General features: G+C 38.1%; 1 protein-coding gene across 1 annotated transcript in view; it reads left to right on the top strand.

Moving 5' to 3' along the window:
* Positions 1 to 1,427: 1,427 nt before the first annotated feature.
* NAF1 (nuclear assembly factor 1 ribonucleoprotein) overlaps positions 1,428 to 13,319 on the top strand; it is a 45,192-nt gene continuing 33,300 nt past the window's right edge. Inside the window, exons 1-2 of the mRNA XM_032863496.1 lie at positions 1,428 to 1,909; positions 6,153 to 6,321. Coding sequence (XP_032719387.1) covers positions 1,581 to 1,909; positions 6,153 to 6,321 — 498 coding nt within the window. The 5' untranslated portion in view covers positions 1,428 to 1,580. The remainder of the gene's footprint in view (positions 1,910 to 6,152; positions 6,322 to 13,319) is intronic.

Genomic DNA, 13,319 nt, shown 5'->3' with positions numbered 1-13,319 from the left:
TTCTCACACTAATTTGTGTATGATACATGCCATTTTCTTTTATAAAACCTTAATTAGTGCTCACATGAACTAAACGAGATAGTATTTTTTTTACATTCCCTTTTTAAAAAATTTTTAATTACTTGACAGAGAGCAGAAGTAGGCAGAGCAACAAGCAGAGACACAAACAGGCTCTCCCTTAAGCAGGGAACCCCTTATGGGGCACTGTCCCCAGACTCTGGGATCATAACCTGAGCTGAAGGCAGCCATTTAACCCACTGGGCCACCCAGGTGCCCACAATACAGTATTTTTATCTCCATTTTATAGGTAAGGAAAACGAGCATTAGGTATGTTAGGTTACCTGCTCAAAGTTACAATTACACCAACTAGGAAATGGTAGGGCTGAAATTTGAACATAGGCCTGTTTACCTGCGAACACTGAGCTTTAGTTAATAACGGCTTTAAAGACTGCTATCTCGAGTTCAAATTCCTTTTTCTCTTTGGAGGCTTTCAAAGACACAGCCCACCAGTTTTACTTAACTTCCTATGATGGCTGAACTTGCATCCTGTATTCCACATTTCAAATATCTTTCTAGTTATCTCCCCCGCATTTGACCTTTTTACTTCAATTAAAGAGTAAGCTCCTTAAAATAAAAGACTATGCCTTACTCTTAAGTCTCTATGAAAGTCTGCTACTGTGATGTGAGCAGAAATACATTCTCAGTGAATAACTGATAAAATCTTTAGCACTGTCCCTGGCACATATGCATGCTTAATAAATGGTAACGAGAATTATTATTTATTACTGCTGGAGGGGTTGATGCATCAAACTGAAGATCTAAAAGGAAACGGTAAAATTCTGATCTCTGCCTCATTCCGAAGAATTTTTTGCTTACCAACCTTATGAACTAGAGTAATCGTTTCCCAAGCAGTTAGTTCATTTTACTCCCATCCCACCCTTTCTATGAAGTGGCGTCAACTACCATATACACATTGCCATAACATCAACGAACAGCAACATTACGTCCACTATTACTGCTCTTTTTGAGAATGCTTTGGAAAAACACAAGGAATAGTTGTAGTAATTTTTCTGAGATGAATAGTTAATGTGCTTGCTATCTACCGATTTAACTTCATTTAACCTTAATGAAGTTTACTAGAAGTGTCTGTTGAAGATTTCCTGGCTCAAATTTCTTACGAAGAGACTCTCCCCGGTCTACAAGCCCTCCTTCAAATTTCCGCTTCGAGTATAATTGGCCCACATCCAGCAAAAGGAACGCCGAGCCACTTTACCCCACCAAACCAGCCGCAGCTCTAAGAGGTAATGAAATCGGCGAGATCTTGTTTCCAAAAGCCCTGCCCCCCGCTCCCAATGAGCGCAAGCGCGTTACGTCACGTAGTACGCTCCCCCGGAAGTGCCGCTCTCTAAGCGGCGGGGGCGTGTCTCCAGGCAGTTCAGCGTGCAGTTACCGGAGAAACGCGGGAAGTGGGGCCCAGGTGTGGTTGCAACCCGCACGGTTGTTCTATCTTTTCCCTAGCGAGGCGCGAGCCTGTCTAAGGGCCCTGAACGTGAGCCTGACTGGGTCTGTGGAGCGACGCCATGGAAGTAGTGGAGGCCGCCGCCGCTCAGCTGGAAACTCTTAAATTTAATGGCACCGGTTTGGGGGATGGCCAAGGTCAGGCGGTGCAGTCCCCGGGCTCTGTACCTGTTCCAGAGCCACGGCCGTCACTGCAGTCGGATGAGGCGTCCCCGGACACCGGACAGGCCGCGGAGTCTCAGCCTGCGGAGGAGCAGCCGCGTGAACTCGCGCCGCAGTCAAGGCCAGAACCTCCACCCGGAGGGAACTGCGTCACCGCCCCGGGCGCAGCAGAGCAGGCGGGGACCCCAGACTCTATAGAGACTTCGGACTCGGATTCAGACTCGGACAGGTCGGGTGCCTGGGGGTCCTGGAGCTATAGTGGGGGGGGAAACGGGTTCGGGGACTGAGAGCGTGCCCGCGTGGGCCTGGGAGAGAGGAGAGGTAGCTGAAGCTCTCTGCGCATGTGCTGACCAGTAGCTTGGACCGCCCATTCCTCTTCTTTACTCTGTAAATTGCATTGGGAATCCGAGATTAATAATCAGATCCCTCTTCTTTCCTCAGTTTGGGAGTCTGAAAAGTCTTATGTATAGATCGCAAAAACAAAAACAAACCCTGAGGATATTGGATTATTTCGATAGCCACTCATTTTGACGTGTCTTTTTGTGGTTATAACTTTGAATTTTGTGTCAGATCTTTTTTTTTTTTTTTTTTTTTTTTAAAGGCAGGTTTAAAGTGTGGCCTTGTTTTTTGAACCAGATGAATTAAGGACCAGTTAAAGGATTTCATACATTTCCAGTTTGGCTCCTGATAATTTTTGTAGAATCCTTGCAGGGAGCATGTGTTCACGAAATTAGGGAAACATTGTTATTTCGCATAGCTGTATGATCTGGGTAAGTTTTATAGACAGCAACCCCACGCCGTCTTGTCTTTTGAATATGAATCCTATGGAGAGAGAGGACTTAAAATCGTAGGATGTTACTAAATCATACTGAACGTTGTCTACAAGTATTTGAGTGTTTTACGTGGGATACTGAATAGATGAACAAAATATCCCTGCCCTTAGATACTAGTGAGAAGGATGACAAATAAAACTAAATAAATCAATGCATAGATTAGAGGTGGTGAAAATTACAATGAAGGAACAGACAAGGCATGGAGAAAGTAATAGGAGAGCCCAGCCATGTAAGACAGTGTAGCCATGTTCAAGTTTTAATTCTGAGTGTTAGGGAAGCTACTGAATTTTAAGCAGAGAATTGGCATGCTCAGGTTAATATTCTAATAAGCTTTGTTCTGTAGAGAAGGACTTGAACTGGGTTCAAGAGTGAAAGCAGAGAAGCATGAGTGTCACAAGGCTTAGTGTGGAGAGAGTTGGAAAGATGCTGTATGAGTCCATCAGGTGACCATGGTTGTCAGGGTTAAGTATTTTGAAGTCACCATAATAGATGGGGTAGTGGGCTTGATAGGGAGGCATCAACTGGGTGGATGACAGTACTGTTTAAGGAAATGGGGAGTAACCTATCTGGGATGAGGGCTGAAGACTCATCCCAGATAGGTTGAGTGTTTAATTTGGAGTGTTTAATTTGGGCAGTTAATTTGAGATTTCTTTGACAGCTAATTGGAAATAATAGGATAATGAGTTTAAAGTTGAGAGGACAATTCTAGACTGGAGACATAAATTTGTACAGATTACAGATAGGATTTACTTTAACTTCTTACTATGTACTTTTTCAAATTCGTTAAAAGTAGAGAGTAATATAATATACTTATAACAATGAATAATAAAATAAGTGTACTCATCACCACACTTAAATGGTTTCCAGTATTTTCTAATCTTGTTTTATCTAGTATTTCTAACATTTTTTTAAAAGATTTTATTTATTTATTTATTTATTTGACAGAGATCACAAGTAGAGAGGCAGGCGGTGTGGTGGGGTGGGGGTAGGAAGCACACTCCCTGCTAAGCAGAAAGCCTGATGCAGGGCTTGATCCCAGGACCCTGAGATCATGACCTGAGCCAAAGGAGGCTTAATCCACTGAGCCACCCAGCCGCCCCTCTAACATTTTTTTAACCTGAGATTTTTAGTGCAAATCTCAAACGTACGTCACCTTCTCTATATGTTCTTTACATTTCTAACTGATAAAGTACTTGTTACGTAACCACCATGTAGTAAACGTAGTAAAATTAATCCTAATTTCTTAATACCACCTAATAGTCGGCATTCACATTTCTCTGGCTGTCTTTTAACATTTGGTTTGTTCGAATTGGCATTCAAACAAGATTCTCAAACAGTGCATTTGGATGTTATGTTGATTTAGTCTCTTTTAAGTGAAGGTCATATTTAAAACCAGGGAAACAGGAGAAGATACGTGAGGGTAGAATACCACGGTAGCATAGTGGATGCAAAAATAGGGGAGTTTTTTGGGGAAGGAAGGGGGAATCATGTCAGATGTTGTTGAAAAGTTAAGATGACAGAAAGATGTCCACTGGACTTGACAACATGGATATTGTTGGTGACCTTGTAAAAGAATGGTGGTGATGGAAGCCAGTTTTGGGGTAAAGACTGAATGGGAAATAAAGGAGCAGAGATAGCATATGTTAACAACTCTGTCAAGAAACTTAAAGGAGAGAAATGAGACCATTGCTGGAGGAATTCAGCAGAGGTACTGTAGAATTTGCCAATAGGAATGATATGGGAAAGAGGAAAAGATTCATAATATAGTAATAATAGAAAGGAGTCTGATTGTGAATGGGCTGCCCATTTACCCCTATAGTAGAAAAAGATCATACTTGCCAAAACTAGTGCCTTTGTTTCAAGCACTTCATAATCCATCTGAAAAGACATGTTTTCCACTGAATTATGGAGAGTACAAGACAGGCTGTAGTAGGCAGTTTGAAAAAAATGCTCTGGGAGATACAGAAAGAAGTAAATCTACTTTTGGTGGATAGGGGATGACTTCAGGGGAGATAATATTTGAGTTGAGCTTATAAAGAGGAATGGAATTTTTTGCCCTACGGACATTCCATTCAGAGGAAATAGCACAAGTAGCAGCATGAGATAGTGAAATTAAACGGAATTTGGGATGTTTTATATGCTTCTGTGCTAGATGTGGCAGAAGACAGGGTTGTGAAGGTTACCACAAACATGATTGCAAAGGGCTCTGAGATAGTCTTTATCTTGTACACAGTATAGCTTTATGGAGAAATTTGTAAAGCTTTTCTCTGTGTTTAATGTTTTCTTAATAAAAAATGGAAAGAATGGTGTGAACATATAGCCATCACTTTGAGTTAACACTTAATAACATTTTAGAACTTAGTTTCACATGTGTATGTTGTTGAGCCCTTTTAAAGTCATTTACAGATATTACGACACTTTCTCCCTAAATGTTTCAGCATGCATTCTCTAAGGGGACATTCTTTTATGTAATCATAGTTATCACACATAACAAAATTGATAATTCCTTCATATCTAATGTCCAGTCATGGATTTTTTTTTTTAAAGCAAGTGTGTAAACTGATTAGGATGGAAGGTCATGAGAGGGTGAAGGAAGGTAACAGCAGTAGGAGGAAGGGTTGATTGTTGTGGGAAGAGACTACGAGTATTTACTTCTGTTATATAATTATTACCGAAAAATAGGTGAGAAATAAGGATTCCTCCCTAAATACGGTCATAATAACAGTGGAAATGGGATTGAGAAATGGAATAGGAGTGATGTTTGCCATTTGAAGGTAGGATGTTATCATTGACTGAGACAGCATTGGCTCAAAATGATTTCAGGTTTTTTACCTGTAGTGACAGGATTGAAGACTAAGCAATGAAATAAAATAGAGGCAGGACAGAAGCGGGTTCAGTAAGGAGAATATTTTCTTTTTTTAAACTTGTTCCTAGAATGAGGTAAGTGTAGGTTACTCATACAGAGGCGGCCAGTGTGCATCTGGAGATTAGGGTGGAGCGTAGAGTTATCAATATCAAAGCTGATGATTTAGGAGTTGCCTATACATGGTTGATGATTGAAATGATTTGAGTGAATGATGTTATCCATGGGAAGAGGATAGAGAGAAGAGAAAATGAGGGTGGGACTATAAAAAACAGCACATAAAATGGGCTAAGGGAGAACGCCAGCAAACGAAATTTAAACTAAGAGGATTACTGGTAACAATTGCTGTAAAGCCAAGGGCTAAGGGAATTTTTAGAGTTGAGTGGTCAACATGGTTGGTAACTTTCAGGAGTTTCCAGGTTGTATGAAGACAGAACATTTTATTGGCAATTAAGTGATCTGGTTCATTGATGACTAATAAGAAAGGTTCTTGGCAGACCTCTCTTTTGTAAGTGATTTTTCATGTGTTTAACTATATTAAGACAACGTGTGATGTATGAGACTTAAAATAATAGAATTTGGGTTATAGCAGGCATTTTGAAAATACTATCAATGGATTAAATACTACTTTCCAAATATTATAGTCAACTTCGAAATGCTAGCTTTTGAATTATATCAGCAACAATAACTACATATAGATACTTCCTAGTTGAAAAATTATAATTTAATACCTCAGTAATAATGTTACTAAGTTTTTGACTTTTTCTTCCCTACAGTGAAACAGATTCAGATAGTTCAAGCTCCTCCTCATCCTCATCATCTTCGTCATCATCTTCCTCTTGTATATCACTTCCTCCACTGCTGTCAGATGGAGAAGATGATTTACAAACTGAGAAGGAAAATAAGAATTTTCCTCTTAAAACAAAAGATGAGTTACTCCTTAATGTAAGTACTTAGGATTTGAATATTATAAAATATTTGTTATGATACTAATATTGATGTAATTTGGCCTGTATCTGGCTCTGTAAATTTGAAGATTTCTCAGCTCAGCCTCTTATTGGGCATACTTTTTCTATGCTTTTTTTTTTGTTGTTTTGTTTTTTGTTTTTTTTTTTTGTAATTGATCTGGTTGCTAAGGTTTCTAAGGTTGCTTCTAACTAATATTTGATAATTGTTCTTGATGGACATCAACTTAAGCTTGCTATTTTTTGGTTTTTATCTTTGCTACAAAGATTTCTCATGTAGATTTACAACCTTGGTTTTTTTGTTTGTTTGTTTGTTTGGAGTTTTTTTGGTCCACAAGTCAGAAAATTTTGCTCAGTAGTAATTGAAATCTTTTTAATTGATTATGTTTAAGGGAAATAGGAAGTAAAATTAGATGGGTTGAGTTTCTTAGGACTCTTATTAACTTGAAGTTTTCGAAGCATTTTTGTTGCAGATGGAGAAAACTCTTTGATTATAGAATAGTATTTATTGGCACTTGATAGGGTTGGTTTGTAAAGTTGACTCTTACATGGTAATTTCCTCCTCTTATCCTAGAACAATGATGGTAGTTTGGTTGAAACCTCATGATCCAAGAGAAACGTCTCCTCAGGATTTCAGAATATAGGCTGTATTGCCATATGTTTATTCTCCCTACACCCACATGTACTTAGTTACTACTAATGCTTTTTAAAAATTTAATGATCACTAATTACATCTATTATGTAATGTTTAAATCAATGAAACAGTTTAATGCAAGGTTTGAAAACATTTTAAAAATGTCAAGCAAATTGGGCACCTTTTCGTGCCTGGATTCTGCCTATATTATATTATTTCTTCCTCTTTGCTTGTAATGAGAATTTTCCTATCTCACTCACACTTTATGTATTGAAAACCCCGCTTTATGTATTGAGAACCCTTTGAAGTTTATGCAGCTTCATCAGTGGTTCTTGTTTTCATGCTACAGACATTACTGTCCCTTACTAGTCTTTTTATACAAAGACTTTCCCAACTTCTGAATTATTGGGAGACTTCTTTGGTCTTTCTCTTATATCTTGGTCATCTTTCTACTTAAGTTTTCTCAGACTATAAAAATCAACAAATACAGGACCACAGCACTTTTTTCCCCCCCATTTAAAATGCCCAAGATGTATGATGGTTTATCAGAATTCTTTTTTTTTTTATTAATTTTTAAATTTTTTAATAAACATATAATGTATTTTTATCCCAGGGGTACAGGTCTGTGAATCGCCAGGTTTACACATTTCACAGCACTTACCATAGCACATACCTTCCCCAGTGTCCATAACCCCACAACCCTCTCCCAACCCCACTCCCCCCAGCAACCCTCAGCCTGTTTTGTGAGATTGAGTCTTTTATAGTTTGTCTCCCTCCTGATCCCATCTTCTTTCATTTTTTTCTTTTCCTACCCTCCAAATCCCCATGTTGCATCTCCACTTCCTCATATCAGGGAGATCATATGATAGTTGTCTTTCTCCGATTGACTTATTTCGCTAAGTATGATACCCTCTAGTTCCATCCATGTTGTCGCAAATGGCAAGATTTCACTTTTTTGATGGCTGCATAGTATTCCATTGTGTATCTATACCACATCTTCTTTATCCATTCATCTGTTGTTGGACATCTAGGTTCTTTCCATAATTTGGCTATTGTGGACATTGCTGCTATAAACATTTGGGTGCACGTGTCCCTTTGGAGCACCATGTTTGTATCTTTAGGGTATATACCCAGTAGTGCAATCGCTGGGTCATAGGGTGGCTCTATTTTCAGCTTTTTGAGGAACATCCACTCTGTTTTCCAGAGAGGACCACAGTACTTTTTGTATGTATCATTTTCTTATTTATCTTACTTGACCTGGAATTCATACCTTTTGAATCTCTTGAAATTTAATGCAAAATCTTAGTCTATATGTTTAAGTATTTTTCTTGGTAGAGTGATCATATTTTCCTCAGAAAACTAAAAGGGTCATTGTTCATGCAGAGGCCAGGATCCACGTTGTGGAGGGCTGAGTTTATATCTGATCTTTGTAGTTCCCATAGTGTCTAGTAGAATGCTTGACAGATAATAGGTTGTCAGTCAAAAGTGATAGATGATCACAGAAGGAGTGAGAGAACAACAGGCATCTTATGTTCCTTTATTCTTAAACTGTTATAGCACACTGGCCATATACTAGGTGCTGTAAACAAGGCCCTCAAGTTTCTACTCTCGTAGTGCCCGGTGTAGAGAGGCAGACAGTAAATAAACTAAAGACAGATATAATTTTGGAAGTGCTTTTGAATTGTGAGAGTGTATCTTGGGCTTATATCAGAAAATTATGTTTTTGCTGGAAAGGTATGTTAGCTTTTGAAACTTGAACAGTGGGCCAGTCTGTTCCTTTTTGTGCCAGTTCCTAGGGATCTTTGGGAAGGATGGAAGAAGCAATTATAGTCTCTGTTTTTCAACTTTGGATTGTTTTTTTTTTTTTTTAAAGATTTTATTTATTTGACAGAGAGAGATCACAAGTAGGCAGAGAGGCAGGCAGAGAGAGCGGGGGAAGCAGGCTCCCTGCCGAGCAGAGAGCCCGATGCGGGGCTCCTTCCTAGGACCCTGAGACCGTGACCTGAGCCGAAGGCAGAGGCTTAACCCACTGAGCCACCCAGGTGTCCCAATTCTTGAGTAGCTGTTCACTTTATTTTATATTTACATAATTAGGAAGTCAGTTACTAGAAGTTCCTAGTCTTTTAGACCACTGCTACTAGAGTTAAGTAGAGGAATGAGTTTCCTGGATTGCCATAAATCTTTGACTTGGGGCTGTAAAAGAGTATGTTAGGACTCCTTCAGGATTTAAGGGAAGAGAATAACTTGGCCCTGAAGACCAGGATGATAAGGCTACATGTATTCAGTATCTTTAAGACTCTGCTGCTTTCTTGCTTTGTAGGTTTTTCTCCATGGGGCTGGCAGTTTGGCCATTGATACTCCTGTATGAAAGTCACAGGGAGGATTTGTGCTGGTTTATCTGGGGCCTGGTACACAGTCCTGAACACATCATTGAGGCTAGTGGAATGTGTCTTTGGATTGCTTGGGCATGAGTCACATAGTCACTTTTGTTTGTGTGGGAGAGTATGTAGGAAAGTGAGTACTTTAGAGAAAGCACATGGGCAAGTGTGAGGGCGGGAACATGTAAAAGCCAGTTGACAGAAAGGGAGTGTGAATGTGTGGGTATTTTGAGGAGCATGAGGGTTGGGTGGGTGATACCAACCCCATGCAAACCACAATGATTGGCTTCTCTGTCACAGGAAAGGAAGTCTTCTGTCCATTTCAGAAAGGGATGCTGTTTAGTCAGTAATAATAGTAATCCTGTGTAGAGTGTAAAAGGGAAATACTTGGGAGGGGTTATCACACATGTCTTATGTTGGACTCCTGTGGTTGTGAGCAATGAAGACTCCACTTACCTCAAGAGAAAGAGGATACATTGTAAACTTACTTGGATAAGGAACCATGGGGAATTAGGATAGCTAGTGAGGACAGTTAGGCTGTTTCTTTTATATGCCTCTTAGATAGGGTCATGGTTTTCTGAGTGTCATTTTATTCTTTCTTTACTCGCTGACCTCTAACTGTAGATTAATCTTTTAAATTCTAGCTTGCATGTAGATTGCTGTGACCCTGGCTCTAAATAGTGTCTTCTACTTTGATCTTCCCCTTAAGCCAGCCAGTTAGTGCTATATTTCTTTGCTGACTTTTGGGACAATCCTTTTACTTAGTAGATTAGGTTTTTTGTGTGTTTGTTTTTTGTTTTTGTTTTGTCTGTTATTTGAAAATGACAATCCACTTTTCTTGGGAACTGTCCCGTCCTCTTGTTAAAATCAGCTCTAGCCAGTGTCAAATGTACCGTTTTGTGTAGGTCATACTGGTATATCCTCCTAGCAGGGATTGTGCTTGGAGCTGTTTAATCTATATATTCTATTTAATTTTCTAATGAAATGCTGAGGAAAATTAGTAAAACATTGTATCCATGTTGTCTTTGCAAAAAGGTATGCATAAATTAAAATGGGCCAAGCGGTTCTATCAATTTCACAGTTTGTGCTGGTTCTTTAGAGATGTCTGGAACCTAGGCATGTCCAGTTTAACCCAGTTTTATGTCCCAGCTCTTTAAAGTGTCTTATATTCTGGGCTGTTTCCTATTGCTGTTCAGGCGTGCTGAGTTAATTTTTACCTCCAGTTAGTCTGTTTGTCAAGCAAGAATACCCCCCCCCACCCCGGATCTAGCTTTTTAATCTTTGACATTGTTGGAAAGTTAGATTCTGGTGATCTAACTACTAATTATTGCAGATCTTTAATGGTAAGTATATGGGAACCTCAGTGAAGTAATCTCAAGATTGTTCTTTTAGAATTAAACCTTAGAGAGTTGCATTGGTCCCTTGGGATGACAAGATATGTTATATCTTGATTTAGAAAAAGGGGTGAGGAGAAGAGGAAAAAAAAGGGAATGGTTTGCTATAGAGGCATTGAAAAGGAGATTAGTCTTAGTTGGCTCTTTTTATAATGTCACAGTTATGTAATACATGCTGTTAAATTTAACCAAGTGGAATTATTCTTTTGATCATAAACTCCTCTTTAATGCGGAGAAGATTTATATATAACCTACACAGTAAATATAAAGTAGCATATGTATTACAGCTTTGAAACTACATTAAACCACACAGGGTTTATTCAGTGTTTAAGTGAATTGGAAAATCAGGTCCTTTTTGAGAAATTTTCTCAGCAATTTATGCCCTGAACTGTTTATTGAAATAAATCAGGTGTAATTAAAAATCTAGAATCATAAAAACATTAATGGGATTTTGACATTTCAGAACCTTAATCAGAAATGAATTTTATAAATTAATGCCTATTATTTTCTATTCTGAAAACCTGAAAGGTTTTTCGTAACATTTAAAAGTTATGGCTACGGTGCTTATGGGGATAAAAAATGGATAATACTGCAGTAGGCATATTAATGTGTATTTATACACATAATATAGCATCACTAAGAAAAAATATAAGGCTTGTAGGCAGTTATTGGTACCTTCGTAATTTGGAGATTGCCTATATTATATTATAAAAGAAATGCATTTTGTAATTATACTTAGGTTGAGTACACTCTATTTTCTTCCTAATTTTGGCAATGCAGACCCATATCATAAAACATCTAATTTGAGGATATGGAAATACCTGGGCCACCTGAAGTGGTCAGAAGTTACAGCAGATTCTTTCATACTTTTTTATCTCCCACTGCCCATGAAATTACAACCTACCATGGTCTTCACTTAATAATTGTTGACTAAATATGTTGTTTCCAAGGCCTAGTACAAGTTTTGCCCTAAGTGCAGGCCTCTTTCAACTTCAGCATTTTATGACTCTAAGTGTATTTGAAATTACTACATAGTATCATAGAATACTGATGATGCTTTTTAACATTCTTTTCAAAATGTCATATTTAAGAGATTATGACTTATGTACTTGAGAGGAGATATTTTTAAATTAATAGTTGGTGATCTTTAAAAAATAGTGCTCAGATTTTTTTAAAAATTAGAATTTTGTGCTTCATTAGACAAAATTATTTTAGTAAAGCTTATAGCAAACAGAAATGATCCCTTAAACTTCAGATAGTGTTTATTTATTTATTTATTTATTTTAAAGATTTTATTTATTTATTTATTTGACAGAGATCACAAGTAGGCGGAGAGAGACAGGAGGAAGCAGGCTCCCTGCTGAGCAGAGAGCCCGGTGCAGGACTCGATCCCAGGATCCTGGGATCATGACCTGAGCTGAAGGCAGAGGCTTAATCCACTGAGCCAGCCAGGCGCCCTGGTGTTTTATTTAGTAAAGTAAGCATGTATGTTGTGTGTGTGTGTGTGTGTGTGTGTGTGTGTGTGTGCATATATCATACATATATTATACATAAGCATTCCATTTATTAGATTCCTCCATTCCTCAGTAGACTTTAATAAGTTCTCTTTGCTTTAGAGGTTAAAAACAAATGTCTGTTAAAAGGAAATCTGGCTAGAGAGTGAGCATACACACTTTTGCTAATAGCAAAGTAACACCAGAAAGTTAATGATTGACCGCAGGATGAATGGTACTGGACATAAAAAGTTGTGGGATTGAGTGGAAGAAGAGGTAATTTGCAGTGCAAGGGTCAAGGAGGTTATCCTAGATTGCAAGATGGATAGGATAGGTATGGAAAGGTGACAAGAGAATATGAACTTTCCCACTGAATAGCTAGAGTCTGTTGCATGACAGTTGTATTCATAGCGTTGGTTACATAGTAGGGGCTCAGGGAGGGTTTCTTTGTTCATACATCATCCATACACCTGATGTTGTCACTTCTAAAATTCGGAACTAGTAATTGTTAACATTTTACAGTTACTTGGCAGTGCTTTTATCTTTGTGATAAAGTCACTGTCTTGGATTTGATGAAATATGGACTCCTCAGTTAACGTAAAAGATAATGCTTAGTATTATATCATTGGTTTTTTTCTTATTGAGATGGATTATAATTTTTCTGTGAGTCACCTTTTAAAGATAATCTTGTAAACTTTGTTTCTGACAGTAGCTTTAGAGAAAACCAGGGTAAGAACATAGTATTTATTAAAAAAGAAAAAATACAAAGACACTGCAAAGAAGTATTTGTTTTTATTTTTTAGGTGAAAATATTTAATGGGCTAGTCTCAATCTTAAGTTTAGTGTCATACACCTTAGTATAATTAATAAGGGCAATTAATGTGTATTGAGGTCCATGAGACATTATAAAAGTACTTTTGGATTGTTAAGTTGATGAAGTAGACTAAATGTTACATGTGGTCTTAGTTACCACATAGTGTACAGATCTAATCCATTCTTTTTTCCAATATGTTTTACCAGCTATAGGGGAAAAAAAAAAGTTTCCAATCATGGCTCTCAATACTCCAGGGATTGGATCC

Source organism: Lontra canadensis, unplaced genomic scaffold, assembly GCF_010015895.1.
Source record: "Lontra canadensis isolate GAN:19392208 unplaced genomic scaffold, GSC_riverotter_1.0 scaffold1, whole genome shotgun sequence".
Classification (NCBI taxonomy): domain Eukaryota; kingdom Metazoa; phylum Chordata; class Mammalia; order Carnivora; family Mustelidae; genus Lontra; species Lontra canadensis.
The sequence above is the reverse complement of the archived record's forward strand: the minus strand, read 5'-3'. Positions and strand labels throughout refer to the sequence as shown.